We start from the raw sequence: 17134 nt of genomic DNA, 5'->3' as shown, positions 1-17134 counted from the left end.
TTTATATTAAACAAGTCATCTTGAGTATTAACGAGTAAACAAATGCTAGGTAGGTTATACTTAAACAAGTAATCTGTTAAGTCACCTTTCTTAAAAATGTTGCTTCCCTTAAATTCTGTCAGTCTTAACACTGAGAAAAACAACGGTAATTATTTGATCATTTATATAGTGTTAGGTTAATTGTAATTGAAGCAATACGATGATAATAGATAAATATACGTTGTCATGTTACCGTCAATAGAAGTAAACGTTAATATTTATAAAATCACCTGAATATTTTTAATAATTGTAAGGACAAACTAGTTTAAGATAATTCTAATGTAGGGCTATGTCTGCATTAGTTATAATCAAGCGCTCGCATCAAACAAATATTAAGTTCTTCTTCTACTAGCAATAACAAAGAAGTCGTTCTGCAGTCACGTCGCCAAATGCGCAAATGTCCATAGAAACGAATGCCCTTTCGTAAGCGGTAAAATTTACGCGCAACAAATTGTCACTAGAACGCGTCTAACCTTAAAAAATTAGCATAACCCCAAAAATTTCAGAGATTTCGCAATAATTGTGATACCGCTATAAATAATGTAAAAATTATATATAATTAACTGTCCCTCATTTCTCGCTTGAGGTCAACCTGTCTCGAACAATTATGTAAGAAATTCTTCATTTCTTGCTATTTCTAAATGGTTCATTATAATATTGAATAGACATTTTAGCTTTTGCATGAAAAAGCTAATAAAGCATTGGCTTATTGTAATACTTTAATTAATGTGTTTTGCATTTATAAATCAAGTTTAGTTAAAAATTCAAAGCATTTGCTTTGTACAATAAATGTAAGAAGAACTGTGTACCTCTATTAGGAAATCATTCCGTATACTTTTTTCTACTCTATTCTACGTTACGGGCAACAATCTTAATTAAATTTAACATGTTCTCAACAGGTTGGTTAAGAAAGTAAAATTGGATCAATTAACAAAGGACGACATTATTTGGTCGACAATCTAACTGTTGGTCAAAATGTGTGAATGGTAATCACAATATTCATGAGAAAACTAAAATGTGAATATTCCTTATTAATAAGAATATTTTCTCGTATTAATAAAGAATAGGATATTTATTAATAAAAACATGGCTTTCTCAGAATTTAAATTTCCAAATATTTCCCCCCGCAAATTTAACCATTTAACGAATATTTTTTATTACTATAATTCTAATGTTCGTCCTATAACATAGCAAATTTTTGCTAATGGCATGATTTTCTTAGATATAAATGTTAATCAATTTTGTCAGATACTACAAACAAGCACTTGAAACAGAAAAAACTTTAAAAGATGAAAAATGAGGTGTAACAAATTGTCTTCCCTTCTTTTAATTCAATGTGAGAGATTAATAACTTATTTATGGATTTGTGTCAAGTGGACGATTAAATATATTTGTGAAGCGAGCAAATATACGAAAAGAATTGTAATTAAAAATTAGGGGATGCAGAATCTTTAATCGACATAATTAAGGAAAACAGGTAGCGAAAATTTTCCTCTTGTTATTTATAGATAGGTCTCATTTGCCATGAATGAAGTTCCGGTTGCCACTCGTTATTCTGGTTCTCAAAGAATTTCGAAATATCCTCGACATACACGGGAATTAGATCCCCTCTGCTTCAATAAAATCATGACTGTTTCCACTTCTAACGAGACATATTGGATTTTAACAACGGATCGAATATAGAGGATAAATTCATATTACAAAACATCATATAAACGAAATATCAAAATTAAAGTTAATACGAAAGACACGAAGAAAACTAATCACTGTTTAAATTATTCTACTGTAATAATACAAAATTTTCGAAATAATCTGTGATAAAAATGTAGTAGAATAATAACAACGAGAAACAACGTGACAACTGTATTCTGAAAACTAAAAATGATCTATAATTAAACTACCATCTTAAATCTATATTCCAAGAACTTTTCTGTGAATCTAATTTACTTTGCTTATTCAAATTCTTTAAAGGATACGGTCATAATAAATTGAAATATAAATTAAAATATGTTTAGTTAAAAACTCAATCAGTAAATATCCTAAATAAAACGTCCAGCACGAGTCATATACTTTCTTATAGTAGCTTTTTTTTAATATATATACATTAACAAAAGCGTGCATCCAATATATCCCTGTGTTGAAATTACATATGACTAATATCAAGTTAAACAACTGAAGAAGCAGAAGTTCCAACGTAAGCTCATTTCACGAGTTACGTAAGGGCTTGTAAAGACAATTTGACAAGACTCGGCGCACGTACACAGATATACAAAATTAACGTACAATCCGTATAATATAACATAATTGAGATACTTCTTGAAAAAAAAAGGACCTATAAGTAATCACACGTGTATATATAGACTAAAGTATACAGGTTGTCCCACAGGAATTTTGAAATTTTGTAGAAATTTTGTCAATATGTTCTGTACGTATAAGAATAAAGCGTCATGTAACAGGAAGTTTACAGGTGCTTCACTAGAAAGTTACCACAAAAATATGAGATATGGCATGTATAGATAGATGTCAATACACATCTCTCGGTTTAACACAGGACAAAACAAGATACATAGTGTTCATTGTACACACTGATATGTGCAAAATGCTTACATACTTTTACCTATCCATAAAAAGCACTGGCAAAACTTGTATACTGAACTACAAGACACTCCGTATAATATACATAATTTAGAATATAGTTTACTTAGTCACGAACATTATAAATATTTATATCAGTAAGTACATAGATAATCAGTGTATTTTCTAACCTAATAGTTGAATTAACAAAACCGATTACACATTAAACGAACTCCTGCAACTCATTCAATTCTTCATTTCATCTTATCTCAAAAAGTTCCTCCATTTAGTTTTTTCAATCTGTATCTCACATTCATAAAATGCTTCTACAGATCTGACTGTATGGTAAAACATAGAACAGCGTATTCAATCCATATTTCACATTCATAGAATAATTTTGAACGATTAAACTGTATGATAAAATGTAAAAAAAAAAAAAAAAAAAAAAAACGAACAATTACGTGATTCGAAGTTAGATAATATTGAGCTATTCTTGTAAATAAAGGTGGGGAGAGGCAAAGAAAACTGAATGTGGGGCTGCATCGATGATCGTCCAAGGAAATATTGGGCCAACGTTATGCCTTCTCAGTTTATACCGAGCTCGCCGTTCAGGTAACACCTATCGACTGTAGCCGGTCACTTTTCAAGTCTCGTTTCGTTCCGTTCTCAAATTGTTCACTCGTGGCCACTCGTATTCGACAAAGGATTCGGATAAAGGCGAATTTTCTTGCATTTCTGTAAGTAAGTGCTTGACATTGTAACCAATGGCTTTCTTCTTTCTTCCTTTTTGCTTTGCTTTCCTTGTTCCTTTCGAATGATACACTCACATAATATGTTTTGACAGTGAGTCGTCGCTACAGAATAACTCTTAAGAGTTACATTTATCATTACACGCAAAGCTTTTGTCTTATTATCTTGATATTCCTTCGAACGATAGAACGAAGTAAAGAAGCTTCGGTTTCGCTTATCGTACATCCTATATATATTATGGTGCTCTATATAATTTACACAAAGAATTAGTCGAGTATGATACCGGCGTTCAAATTGGCAAGTTACATTTATATTTTCAAAATTATTAATTCTTTTTGCGTAACGCTGTATTTCGTAATAAGACGAGTTCGTGTTAGAAATAAATCTCTGTTTTCTGAAAATGGACGTTGAGTAAGTAGAAATAGATACACACGGTGATATATAATTGATATGATATCTAATTGATCAATGTCTGACATATAATGTAAATTCAAAAAAAAAAATGTAATCGTAACTGCTAAAAACTAACGAATGCCAAACTTTCTAAGTGAGGCAATACTCGAACGTAATAGTGACCGAGATTTTATAACGTGGAACAGAGTGATTCAACGTATATGTGTATCGTAGAACTTTAAAGTTTAACAAACAAATTTATGATCTGTACACTGACTGTAAAAAGTTATGTATTTAAAATACAGAATATTCGGTTGTAATCTAGCGTTAAATGTTATATACTTGAATAGTCTTGTCAGTATTAAGCGCCTAACAGACCAAGATACCAAATGTGGAATACTAGAAATGCGTGGATATCAAGTAGTAGTTGAAACGTTAAAGTTAATTTTCATATGAAATGTTACTTTTAGACTAATGCATATTTCTTTGCATTGCCTAATATTGTGTATTAAGTTACTTATCTTAGTATGATTAATTAATTATCAATACTATCAACAGTACTCGATATCAATGTTAAGTACATACATCGACTTGGCTGTTGAATTTCATAAATACCGAATATTGAATGTCGAATATTAAGTACACAATGTGAAGTGTTTCGTACCTGTAAGTATCACAGAGTAAATATCCAATATGATGTGTGATATGATGAAGCAAAGATTACTGAGAATCTCTAACGTGTATTGAATATCAAATATTACCTAAGTCCTGGTAATGGGTGTCAAACATCGAGTACCTGAGCATATTGAGTATTAAGTACTTATTAAGCGCCAAACACTGAGCGTTAACTAGCGAGTACGAAACGACGAATGCTAAAAGTGCTGGAAAAATGGCTAAATATGAAACTAGTATCTTTTCAATTATCAATGAACTGCGGATTTTTTCTTAGATTTCTACTTTTATAAACCTGATTAGATGAAATCTAAGTAGAAATTTATTTCACCCAACGATTACTATATACTTGGGACATTTTGTATATTTTTGCAATTTTAAATTTCTCATAGATACATAAAAATCCGCAGTCTCCTTAATAAATAATAAATATTAATTTCCTATGATTAACATGGAATGTCTAGTATCTACGAAAGGTATGAGAATTTGAAAGGTGCGCGAAACTATGAATAGGAATGATACATCAGTGAAATGATTTAGGAATTTATATTTATATTTATATTATATGACGACACACGGTAGCAGAAAATTCAAATGACGCGAGCTTTTACGTACTTTCTGATCAATGCTATTTTGTCGATTACGTAACGATCAATGTCGTTTTGAAAATTGAGAAATAGAAATTTTTTTTGTATAATGTAAATAGAAGTTTTGTGAAGAGCAACGAAACAGAAGCTGATATTCTCAACAGAGAAAGAAAGAAGAAAAGAATTCTCAACAGAGAAAGCGACACGTTTACCATTCCTCTTATTGCCAAGGTTCTTTTTTTCTAAAGTAATCAAACTTCATACGTTTCAGTTTCTTTGTCAACACGTTGTTGCGTCTTTGCATCGTCGTAAAAGTGATTGCAACATCGCCCTCTAAAGATTCTGCAATCAGAATTTTCTTTCTTTTATACAATGTTTATTTTGTGAAGATCTGTTACACTCATTGCTTTAAACATTAACCCGAGTGTCATAATTAATAGTCGCTAAGCAAATGTAGATAACATTGAAAGGATAGAAGCAAAACTTTCAACGTAATTTATTCGATTTTGTCTTGTGGATACTTTCTTTTGCGGAAAATCGCCTGATTATATTTTATATTTTTAAACTACAGAAGCGTATAATAATACAAAGATGCAGCGTGAACCGAACGTTCGAATAAATGCAACCGTGTGCCCTTTTATATAAAAATCGGATTACATGTAGATCAACCTAGAAAAACGTATCATTTGCCTACTCTCATCACGAACACTCTCCGCTGTGATTGTTTCGTAAGTCAACCTGTGTTTCTATAATATACTCTAATTATTCGATACTCATTGCCTTGACATCCCCATTCGATGATCATATGCAAACTGCGTGACTCTTTTTGGCATTTGTTTCATAGAAACAGTCACACAACTGAATTGTTATGTGCGAAGTTAAGATATATTACTGTAATTTTCAATGACGAATCTCGGTGCGCTACAAACACGCAGATTTGTTTGCGATGTTTTTCCAAATACTGCAATTGATACTTTAACAAATGGCGTAATTCTTCCTTTTATTTCGACTCTATCTCGATTACTATTTTCTAACTAAAGAAAAAACAAAAAAATAACTCCAAAAGAATGGAACGTGAAATTACAAAACAAAATTAGGGCTATTACTTCCCTTTCTCTGTATCCTTCGAAATACTGCTTTATTGAAAAATTAAATACCATGATTGTATTACACGTTCCTAATAATTAACGACACTGCTTTTGGCATGCTTTAGAAAGTAGAATTTCGAGCGAATACGAATATACTACAGTTTGGGAACGAATAGGAAAATAAAAGGAAAATACACGTTATTGTGACAACTTGGTACACACATTACACATTTTGACAGCCGTAGAACGCCTTCTCCGCTTCCTTCGTGTGATTTATAATTTACGCGACAATTTTCCTTCCAGTGGTACAACTCTTTTTTCCGGTGCACTATTTGTGTCACCGTTTTTTGCATATATACATGCGATATCTCTGCAACTTCTTGACATAAATCTGACATGGAAATTGTCTTCTACTCATAACTTGTTATTTTTCCCTTTTTGTGTAAACGAGCTTTTAGCAAACGAAAAATCGCCATAATTTTGCAAGACTGAACGATACCAGATCTCTCGTCATAAAGTAGGGATTTCCTTGCAAACGAAATTTAATAATTTTGTCTCTCCCTTTCTTTGTGCATATAGCGAACAAAAGTTTGCCAAAATTGAAAACTTCAGCTAAATATAAGACGATGGCAGAATCAAAAACGGAGGACATCCCCGATAGAATAGCGGAAACATTCGAAGGACAGAACATCCTAATCACCGGTGGGACTGGTTTCCTTGGGAAGGTCGTTATCGAAAAATTACTCAGATGTGTACAGAATATGAAACAAATTTACATGTTGATCAGAACGAAGAAGGAAAAAGATCCGAAACATCGTTTGGAGGAAATCTTCAATTCACCGGTAAGATATCTCTTTCGCCGCGTAAAATATAATTAACTTGTGCTCGTGGATCGTGAATTCTTCATTTGAGTTGGTTAATTAAATTCTTTAATGGAACAAATACCAACAAAGATATAGTGTTTAAAATTGACATTGTCGTACGAACATTCTATATCGAAATCTATATTTTTAAACAGAGTCAATACCAGCGAACATATAGAATTCTATATTGACATTAAACAAATATTTTACATCGAAATATATTTAAACGATGCAGACGATATTGCATAAGTACGAAGAACAAGCAATTAAGCCACATGTGTATACGTAAACAGGTTTCTCGTAACCCGTTTTCGACGTAAGAGAATTCTTCCTAATCTAATTTTCTGGCTAGTTATATTTAGTCCACTGTCGCCATACTCTTCAAAAGATATTTAAAAAATCTACAAATGCAAGTCTTGCTAAAATTGCATGGAAACTCATTTTCATCCCAGTTTCCTCGGAAACTGTTACAATTGTTGCGTTAGGAATATACATTTTACTGTTTTTAATTTATATTTCAAACACAAACGCGTAGAGAAAATTTAATTAGTTAAGTGTTACGTATCTGCCGTGCGATAGAAATAGACTTAGATGTGTGCAATTTCAAGTTTTCACTGCTGGAAAAGGAAGACAATTTTTTTAGACACGATTGTGTAGGAATATCTAAAGTTTCAACAAGTAATAAAATTCCAAGGCATTATAAAATGCCCTATGTATTTACCTTTGTCAAATAAGAAAATATTACTTAAACAATGACATTTCTTAAATGCGATGACGAAACAATGTCACGTAGTAGACTGCAGATGAGAATTATACACCAGTGAAAAGGCCACGAGACAGAATCTGATCTGTACGGATGCAAGATGATTGATATTGCGCAAAGAATCGTGTTCTTCACATATTCTTCGAATGAAATTACAGCCATCATTCCTGAAATTATTATTACATCGTAAATTTTTCTTCGCGAGAAAGAAAGATTCCTTCTTTCACTTATATGAATTACCAAGAGTCAATCGATCACATATTATAACATAGCTGTAAATAACATAGAAATAAAAGAACGTACGTAATAGTCAGTGAAATATTTTGTGTATAACTGATAATGTCATGTTTGAAAAAAAAAAAAAAGAGAAATTACTCGTCATCCGTCGAGTCATCTTCATTTCCTGCGGAGTGGAACATATTTCGAAATTACGTTCATAATGACTGTAACGTGAATTGCTGAAATTTTCGTGCATTTGGTTACCAACAACGAAATTCACCACATGTAAGTAAAAGTAAGGCGGTGCGTTTTGTTACGAGACAAAAATCCGAGAAACTAAGTCAAGGCCCTATAATATAGAGAAGAGGATGGCAAACGTTATTATTACCATTATTAAGTCTCGTGTCGGGTGAAAGTTCTTATTTTTCTTGTACTGGTGTATTATATCATATTTTTCCTGCTACTGGCCTCTGGACCCCTTTCATATACACGTACACTCAACATAGGCTGAAGAATTTAGTTGTGAATTATATATACCAGTTAGTGAGAAACTGGTTACAGACGAAATTTTTATAGTAGAAGCATATGTAATGAATAATATTTAATAATAATATATATATATATATATTATTATATATATATATAATAGTATTCAGTAAACAATAGTATTCGAATTTGGAAAAAAGTTTCTGAGGAATGTTGAATTAATTTTTTACTAACAAGTAGAACAAAGTAAAATAGGACCCAAGAATCCAAGGATCCAAAATGAATCCATTGATATTTTAAGCTTTAAATTTTAAGAGGTCAGTCTCATAAATTGAGCAAAATAATTCATACAAATGTAATTCCACTCTGATTTAGAAATCATTTATTTTAGCTTTTTGAGAAAGTGAAGAGACAAAGGGGTGCAGAGATACTTAAAAAATCAGTAACTGTTGTAAGTGGAGATGTATCGTTACCTGGGCTTGGAATTTCCTCAGAAGATAGAAAGATGCTTTGTGAAAAGATAAATATCGTGTACCATGCAGCTGCCACAGTACGGTAACGTGGTGCAAAATGAAGTATATTTGGATTATGTGTAAATAACTTGAAAATAATATTCGATTTAATCATTGAACTGTTACAGATTTGATGAATTGCTGAAGAAAGCAGTATTATTGAACACACGTGGTACAAAGCAAATGTTGGAATTAGCCAAGGAGATGAAACATCTGAAACTGTTTGCTCATATCAGTACAGCATATTGTCATCTTGAAGAAAAGGTACTATAACATATTATACTTATTTATGGTAATATATACTTGGAGTAACATATAATTTTCTTCTAGATTTTAAGAGAGAAACCATATCCACCACCTGCAGATCCTCATAAAATAATCAAATGTGTTGAATGGATGGATGATGATGTAGTTGAAGCTATGACAGATAAAATTTTAGGACACCTTCCCAATACATATGCCTTTACCAAAGCTTTGTCCGAAAGCTTGGTTGAAGAAGCAATGCCACATATTCCAGCAATTATATTAAGGTATAGATAAAAATAATTTTTGCAGAGTATAAAGTATTTTTAATCGCGGAAGATTATTTTACCCCCAGACCAAGTATAGTTATACCTATATGGAAAGAACCAGTGCCAGGATGGACAGACAATATCAACGGTCCGACAGGACTTTTAATTGGTGCTGGTAAAGGTGTTATTCGAACAATGTATTGTAATGACAGTAGTTATGCAGATTATCTTCCTGTTGATATTGCGGTAAATGCAATTCTTGCCAGTTCTTGGAATTTTATATATTGCAAGGACCATGAAAAGAGAGTTTATAATCTTACAAGTAGCAGTGAATTTAAGGTGTATTATCCTTTAATAAAAGTAATTTTGGATAATAATTTATACATGTAGCTAATAATTCAGTTTGTTTCAACATGGAAATTTTAGGTATCATGGGCAGAGATTATTGCCAGAGGTCGAAAAATAACAGAAAAGGTACCTTTGAATGGGGTTGTTTGGTACCCAGGTGGCAGTATGAAAAAATCAAGACTCATGCACAATATATGTGTTCTACTCTTTCATATGATACCCGCATACCTCATAGATGGACTTATTTTTCTTGCAGGCTATAAACCAATGTAAGTATACCTAAGTACATCTAAATATTGCAATTATTGAACTACAGATGTTAAATTATTTGCAAATCAAAACACTTTGACCACATTAAAGGACATAAAACTCTTACTATAAACAGTATGTGTCGTGTACAACGCCGAATACAAAAAGGTTTCGAAGTATTCGAGTATTACGCCAACAACCAATGGGACTTCGACAATTCGAATATATTCGAGCTAAGGAATAAACTTAATCCTGTGGAATATAAGAAATATCAGCTACACGGGAAAGACATGGATATAGACGCATATTTCGAAACATGTATACGAGCAGCAAGAATTTACATTCTAAATGAACCACCGGAAACTTTGCCAGCTGCTCGAAGACACTTGAGGATGTAAGATCTATTTGCAAAATGATTCTCAGATCCTATCAATTTTAATAAATTTTTATATTTCTGTTGCAGCATGTATTGGGTTGACGTAATTACGAAGATACTTTTCTTCGTGTTACTAATCTATATGGTAGCATCCTGGAGTGAAGGTTTCAAAGCACTGTTAATGGGGAGTTGGTTATTTGTTACTCGAACTCTGTCGCACTAATTACTGACCTCTAGTTTTTAATACTTTTAGCAATTTAAATTTTCTCTACGACCAAATAAACTATAAATTCTCTTTTTTTGTTTACTGTTCCATACCCTTTTTTTTAATTAATTAAAATAGTTCATAAAAGACATTGTATTATACAAATATTTTTTGAATAAATGTTTGCAAATAAAGTAATATTTCATTAAATCATTTCATATACTCTTTTCCAAAGCATTACGAAGGTAAATAAAAAGAATAAAATAGAGAATGATATTTTCACTGGAAAGTGATTTTTATTTATATCAAATATCATAAGAGAATTACTCCCTTAAACAGATTCCTGTACAGGTGGTTCATAGCCTTCTGGTCTGTCAACCTTGGAGCCACTTTCACCCACTTCTTCAGTTTTGCTACCAGCACCATCACCATGGAGTTCCAGGAGTTTGCTCAATTCGAAACGTGGCTTCTTTAATACTTTAACCTGTAATGTAATAAATTTTTCGTTTATATTTAAATCTACTCAAAATATTAAGCTTACAAGAACTACTTATATACCTTGCGGATATATACATCGTGTAATGGATAAATTCCTTGTGAAGCCTTTTCAATATCCTTGGCAGTAGCATCTGGTAAGAGCTTACTAACCACACCCTTTAAATCGCTCTTTGTAACGTCATTTGTAATCGTGTCTACCATCTTCTGTCTAATTTTCTTGACCTAAACATAAAAATACACGTACACATAAGTAACCTTAGTAGTAACTTCATAATCTATATATATTAAATAAAAATGTTGCAACATCAATATCACTACTCTCTAATCCAAAAGTAATGTGGTAAGTAAGTGCATATTATTGTATGCAACTTTGTAAAACACAAAAGTGTGTATATCACTTTCATGCACTTTAAGTTGCAAATATTGCAGATAAAATATAATAAGTATATTTTGTATAAATACTAACTTGTGCATGTTGAGCATAACACGTTTTCCTGGTGCTTAGTTGATCTTTGTTAGTAAAACCAATACAGAAAACTCTGAGAAGGTACCCATCAGTGGTTTTCACATCCACATTAGCTTCTATCAAGGTTTGCCATTTTTTAACCATGGACCTCAATTTATCTGTAGTTAAGTCCATACCATGGAAATTGGTTAACACATTACGATGCTGAACATCTTCAGCAATCAACCTAAATTTACGGAAAGATCTTTCGGCGTCTCCGTCATTTTGCAAATCGGCCAGGGAGACTTCAAATACTCTATATTTCAAACCTTCAGAGGCAATCTCTGTAAAACAATAAACATAATATTAATAAACAAAACATTATATACTATACAGTATATTTTAAATAAATTTGTAGCAGTAACTAATTTTAATACTATTATTGGAATAATATTATGGTAAGTGTCTGCTTTTCTTTATGCAACATAAAACGCCATATAAAGTATTAATAAAACTTCTATGGAGCTGGAGTTGCAAAATTTTTGTTAACACAAAATATCTTACTTGTTCCTTGTGTTCTGTTGACCAACGTTTTGCCAACATGACGATTGGTAAACATAGATGGTGCCTTAACATCATACCAGTCTTTACGGGTGAAGGGATCAACACTGAGAGAAAAGAAGAGTTAGGTTAGGATGGTTGAACTTTTAGGTTAGATATAACAATTCCTTATAATTTAATAATTTTGTGATACTTGAAAACTTTAACTCAAAATTTAATTTGTTGAATTCATTGAACGCATCAAATTCAATAAATTTCTATTGATATAACATTATTTAAAAAGAAGTCAATAAAATGAGTAATAAACATTAGAAGTTAAATTTTCAATTATACAATTAAAAATTACATTTAGATAAAATATACAACTTTTTAAGATTATCTTTTATATAAACGAATAAATATTGACAAAATTGTAATATTAAACATGGAATATACGCATACATTTGACTGTTACCTGTAGAGAATCTATTTCAATATCAAGCATCTTTAGCGACATCAGACAGAAAATTACATTTTTTACATAAGAGATATTTAGAATACATCGAGGAAATATTATAATTTACTTACATCTTCTTTTTAACACCCTTTTTACCTCCTTTCGAGAGCCCCTTGTTTTTACCGACCGCCATGACTAACGTTACACACGAAAAGAACCACGTTTACGTTATAACGGAAACTGGCAGAGCGATCTATAAGTTATCGGCGTATACACGAACACTGATTGGTTGAACCAGTTCGCTTCTATTTTGAATAAAACTTTTTAAATAATATTTTACTTGTGATCATATAAAATCATTTAAAAATTAAATTCCTAATTATATATATTTATTATAAATAAATCCTTAATATTAATAAATAGGTATTAAAAATAAATATAAATAAGAATTTTTCAATACCGTTACTTAAACATCAACTTTAATATATTATTATAATAAACTTGGATATACAAAGGTATATGTACGTAGCAACAATAAATTCGAATAAAAAATATATCTTACTCTAAAGAAAATAATCCTGTATTTACAAGCTTAAATTATAAGTTTATTTATATGTTGTAAGCTTAATTTGGATTAATTTAAAAATAAATTGCTATTTCTATAATCTATGATTTATTTTAAGAAATCTTATTTTAAACTGTTAATTAAATACATTAAATACAATTAAATATATTGACTATTGGAGATTATAAATGCATAATTGCAGTTTGTGCATACAAGTACGAAGTTTTCTGCTAAAGTTTGAGTTTTACTTAGATATCGAATGTCGACAGCTGTTGGCCTTTGGCTAATTTCAGTACAATTCGAATTTTCGCATGTAAGACGGTGGAATTTATTTTTTTTTTTCATCGAACGCAAATGCAATGTTCAGCGTTCGTCTTTCTTCGCGATAAATTTCCTCGGTAAATGAGACGATTTTTAGCGGAATATATGTGCACGCAGTGGTCATTACGAAGACTTGTATCAAGTAGTTGGCCTATAACATCGTTCTGATAATCATGAATCTCCACACGCTGTTTCAGGATTTCAATCCAAGGTAAAAATTATTGTACGCGAATTCTTTTTTAAAATTTTTTAAAATTTAAATTCTATTTTCAAATTAATAATAAATTTGCGTAATATAATGGTATTTTATATTTACTGGAACATACAAAATAGTTTAAAACATCGAGTGTTATTTCATGCATTTAAAGATTTATATTGTTTAATTTCTGATTTGATATTTTTCGCAAAATTATATGATTTCATTTGTGAACTTACATAACTTTTGATAATTTGCATCAAGGGTCTATTAATATTTTTAATTTTAGTCTAAGATACACATTTTATCTGGGTCAGATGGTTATTTTAAACAAATAACTGGTACTTCATTCAGCATATTTTATCATTGTTGAAAGATTGTTGACCTTTGTCGGAAATTATCTAAAGTAATACAGTTTCAATATTTTATTCATTTATGGTATATATTTTGTAATCATTGGAAATTATTATTTAAAATAATAAATATGATTAATAATAACTTTTTATAAAATTCTGTAACATATTCTTTATGCAATTTTAAAAATGTTTATGAAAGTATATGCAACAAAATATACTAATCATTTCTAATTTATATTTTAGTAAATTTTTGGTACACTGCTGTTTGATGATATTTACAATCTTATTTGCACTTCGTTTGGATGGTTTCATAGAATGGAGTTATTGGACTGTATTTACTCCAATATGGTTCTGGAAAAGCATGGTAATTTTGGGTGCTACTGTTGGAAGTTATGTTTGGTGGAAGCATCCACATGCAAGATTGGAAGGAGATGCTTATATACATTATAAAGCAATGTTGATTACATTGGCATTACATTTGATTCTGTTAATGTTTGAATTGTTAGTATGTGATAAATTAGAGTCTGAAAGACACCTTTGGATGCTTGTATTTATACCACTTATCTTCATCTCTGCTGTATCAATAGTTGTAAGTAATTTTTAATTATGTACCTGGAAGATATGGATTGATTCTACAAAATGTTCTTGTATTTTTAGGTGTGTATATGGGCTGCAAAGCACGATCGATTATTTGATTTTGAATTATTTTGTGCAGTAAATATTCTGCAATTTATTTTCTTAGCATTAAAACTGGATGGTATAATTACATGGAGCTGGGAAGTAGTGTTTGCTCCCCTTTGGGCACTGTTATCATTATCTTTAGTTGCAGTACTATATGCAATAGTGTTTGCTGCTGTTTTATTAAGAACTCCACAGATTAATGCCAGACAAAGGCGGACATCTTTGTACTCAGCATTGGCATATACATCTCTTGTGGTTCCACTCCTAGTGTTCCAAGTAAGAATTATAATAAATTTCTTTTAATTAATTTCTTTTTAACGAATTTCATTAATACTATGATTTTATTTGTTCTAGGTACTATTAGCAAATAAATTAGATGGAGATATTTCATTGAATTATACAACAGTAGTAATGCCACTTTTAATATCTCATGTAACACTTATTTTTATGTCATTTGAGGCAAAAGGAGGAAACATATGTAAGACAACAATATCTAATATAGATTTCATATAAAATTAGACATCTTGAAATGATAAAATTATTACTATTAACACTTTAAAGAAACAGTAAAAAGGCAATGGATGCTATAAACAAAATGTTATGAATGTGTTTTTACATTATATGCTTGAATAATATGAATAATACGGTCCCCAGAGTGTTAAGAAAAAATTGTTACTTATTCTAGGGTGGTTTGGTGTTAGGAAAGATTTTTGTCATTTTCTATTGGGATTATGTCCATTGCTCCAAGAATATGGTAATATTTCGTACCAACCACGAAGTGAGCAGGACCAACCACCATCAGACCAACCAATGGTGTCGGAAAAGAATGAAAAATACGTTAAAAAAATCGACCTAATGAAACCCGTCGTACCTATAATTTCTATCGATATGCCGGATTGATTATATTGTTTAGGTATGCATAAATATACATAATATAGATAATTAAAATATGGATAATTAATGTCAATTTAAAAGAAATATTTTATATTACAGGGTCTATTCGGATATATGAAATATTTTTAGCCATATGACTGGTTCATACCAGTTGCGATATCTTACCAAGTGATGGATAGGTGCGTAAATAATAACAGAATTATAAGAAAAAAGTGGGAAATTGTTATTTTCGGTACGATATGAAAGTCTTGTTATTGTTAAACATACTGTGCGCTAAGGCAATCATAATTATATTACCCATTTCCCATTTTACCCCATTTTAAACCCCATTTTATTCATGGGGTTTAAGCCTTACATGATCATTGTAAAGATTTGGTAGAAAAGATCTTGAAAAGTTTTTTAAAACGATCTACTTAAAGATCACGCGAAAGTTCAATATTGGATGCATCTATATGAAATGTCCCTAGAGCAAATTTAGCAGTTGCAGTGCTCAAAATCATTGTCTCTTAAAGCTGCATCAATTTTATGTCTACCCAAACACTTAAATTATGCGTAGAATAAGCAACTAACCCGTCCATTTGTTTGATTGCTCCTTTATAATGATATAGGATAATTGTCGACCTATTTTATTAAGCCTGCTATTCGTAAACTTTACGTAACGGTAGCATTATTATTACTTTGCCAAAAGTAGTAGGTATAAAATAATGGTGAATATGCCTAAGCTGGTGCTAAAAAAATTAAAAATATCTTAGATATGTTTTATATGCAACTGTGAACTGTGTTTAAAATTGAAATTAAACCTCAGTGTATCGTGATCTGTACAGGGCTAAGCTTAATTTGTAATATATTTTAAATAGATTTTCCTGCAGAGTGTCGTAAATGTACATTTGAAACTTGTTACCAAGGAAAATCTTTCATGTAAATAATACTCCAAGTTTTAGGATTTGTTAGCACTGTACAGGTCATGTCCAGGAAGTTTATTATGTATATAGCTAAGTTTTGATTAATGCGTAACTGTCTGACTTTTCGTTAACATAAAATCTGTCAACATTGAATTATTTGTAAAAAAAATTTATATGTATATATACGTATATATAAAGATAACATAAGTAGTAAAAAGTAAAAACGAGTAAAGCTGTGAACGATATGAATAATTACGATTTTGCATTATGTTTTACATTTTCTTTTAAAGATTACCGTTTTTATCTTACATTATTCAATATTCAAAATTTGTATTGTGAATGAGACATGGTTGTATTATTCGTCTAGTAAATTTCAAGAGATTGTCACAATTAATGAACAAAAATTGTTGACTACACGAAAAAGTAATAAAATTAATTACATTTTATTTTTATTCTCTTGGAAACGTTTTATTATATTTACGAGCCCTTTTTCGAATAATTTTCATTTTAATAACAAATTTTAAACATACATCTGTAACGAGTATATTGATAATATATAAAACAAAAAACAAAAGTCATACATTTACATTAGAATAATTTTTCTACATGTTCCTAAAAGTTTTGCAATATTTCTCATAAAAAT

General features: G+C 30.6%; 3 protein-coding genes across 7 annotated transcripts; 2 read left to right on the top strand and 1 right to left on the bottom strand.

Moving 5' to 3' along the window:
• The first annotated feature begins 3176 nt into the window (after positions 1-3176).
• Positions 3177-10726, top strand: LOC122573805 (putative fatty acyl-CoA reductase CG5065). Of its 4 annotated transcripts, none has more exons than XM_043740677.1 (9): positions 3177-3354; positions 6683-6945; positions 8826-8989; positions 9075-9210; positions 9277-9476; positions 9545-9797; positions 9885-10075; positions 10192-10449; positions 10519-10726. In XM_043740677.1, the coding sequence occupies exons 2-9, from the start codon at positions 6730-6732 to the stop codon at positions 10652-10654; spliced, it is 1554 nt and encodes a 517-aa protein (XP_043596612.1). In that variant the 5' UTR covers positions 3177-3354; positions 6683-6729; the 3' UTR covers positions 10655-10726. The 4 variants fall into 4 exon arrangements, with proteins under 4 accessions (XP_043596612.1, XP_043596611.1, XP_043596614.1 ...); XM_043740676.1 differs by having other exon boundaries at positions 3178-3350; XM_043740679.1 differs by lacking the exon at positions 6683-6945 and having other exon boundaries at positions 3178-3350.
• Positions 10727-10912: 186 nt separating this feature from the next.
• Positions 10913-12840, bottom strand: LOC122573811 (40S ribosomal protein S3a). The gene is made up of 5 exons (XM_043740701.1): positions 12708-12840; positions 12144-12247; positions 11601-11923; positions 11195-11356; positions 10913-11120 (listed from the first exon to the last, which is right to left on the bottom strand). Exons 1-5 carry the CDS (start codon positions 12767-12769, stop codon positions 10968-10970), a joined length of 804 nt encoding a protein of 267 aa, XP_043596636.1. The 5' UTR covers positions 12770-12840; the 3' UTR covers positions 10913-10967.
• Positions 12841-13386: 546 nt separating this feature from the next.
• LOC122573808 (transmembrane protein 185A) lies at positions 13387-16946 on the top strand. 2 transcript variants are annotated; one of them, XM_043740687.1, is made up of 6 exons: positions 13387-13673; positions 14258-14603; positions 14672-14971; positions 15050-15173; positions 15381-15608; positions 15689-16946. In XM_043740687.1, exons 1-5 carry the CDS (start codon positions 13636-13638, stop codon positions 15593-15595), a joined length of 1023 nt encoding a protein of 340 aa, XP_043596622.1. In that variant the 5' UTR covers positions 13387-13635; the 3' UTR covers positions 15596-15608; positions 15689-16946. The 2 variants fall into 2 exon arrangements, with proteins under 2 accessions (XP_043596622.1, XP_043596623.1); XM_043740688.1 differs by having other exon boundaries at positions 13388-13673; positions 14329-14603.
• The last annotated feature ends 188 nt before the right edge of the window (positions 16947-17134 follow it).

The sequence above is a fragment of the Bombus pyrosoma genome, linkage group LG12, assembly GCF_014825855.1.
Source record: "Bombus pyrosoma isolate SC7728 linkage group LG12, ASM1482585v1, whole genome shotgun sequence".
Lineage (NCBI taxonomy): Eukaryota > Metazoa > Arthropoda > Insecta > Hymenoptera > Apidae > Bombus > Bombus pyrosoma.
This window is presented reverse-complemented; position numbering and strand designations above follow the sequence as displayed.

Bases quoted from the DNA above. Each gene is read 5' to 3' on its own strand.
- LOC122573805 (XM_043740677.1), top strand. From the start codon at position 6,730: ATGGCAGAATCAAAAACGGAGGACATCCCCGATAGAATAGCGGAAACA. The intron at 8,990-9,074 runs GTAACGTGGTGC...GAACTGTTACAG, and splicing joins CATGCAGCTGCCACAGTACG to ATTTGATGAATTGCTGAAGA. The intron at 10,450-10,518 runs GTAAGATCTATT...TTTCTGTTGCAG, and splicing joins GCTCGAAGACACTTGAGGAT to CATGTATTGGGTTGACGTAA.
- LOC122573811 (XM_043740701.1), bottom strand. From the start codon at position 12,769: ATGGCGGTCGGTAAAAACAAGGGGCTCTCGAAAGGAGGTAAAAAGGGT. The intron at 12,248-12,707 runs GTAAGTAAATTA...CTTTTCTCTCAG, and splicing joins AAGGGTGTTAAAAAGAAGAT to TGTTGATCCCTTCACCCGTA. The intron at 11,924-12,143 runs GTAAGATATTTT...ATTGTTTTACAG, and splicing joins CAACAGAACACAAGGAACAA to AGATTGCCTCTGAAGGTTTG.
- LOC122573808 (XM_043740687.1), top strand. From the start codon at position 13,636: ATGAATCTCCACACGCTGTTTCAGGATTTCAATCCAAG. The intron at 13,674-14,257 runs GTAAAAATTATT...TTTATATTTTAG, and splicing joins TTTCAGGATTTCAATCCAAG to TAAATTTTTGGTACACTGCT. The intron at 15,174-15,380 runs GTAAGACAACAA...TACTTATTCTAG, and splicing joins GGCAAAAGGAGGAAACATAT to GGTGGTTTGGTGTTAGGAAA.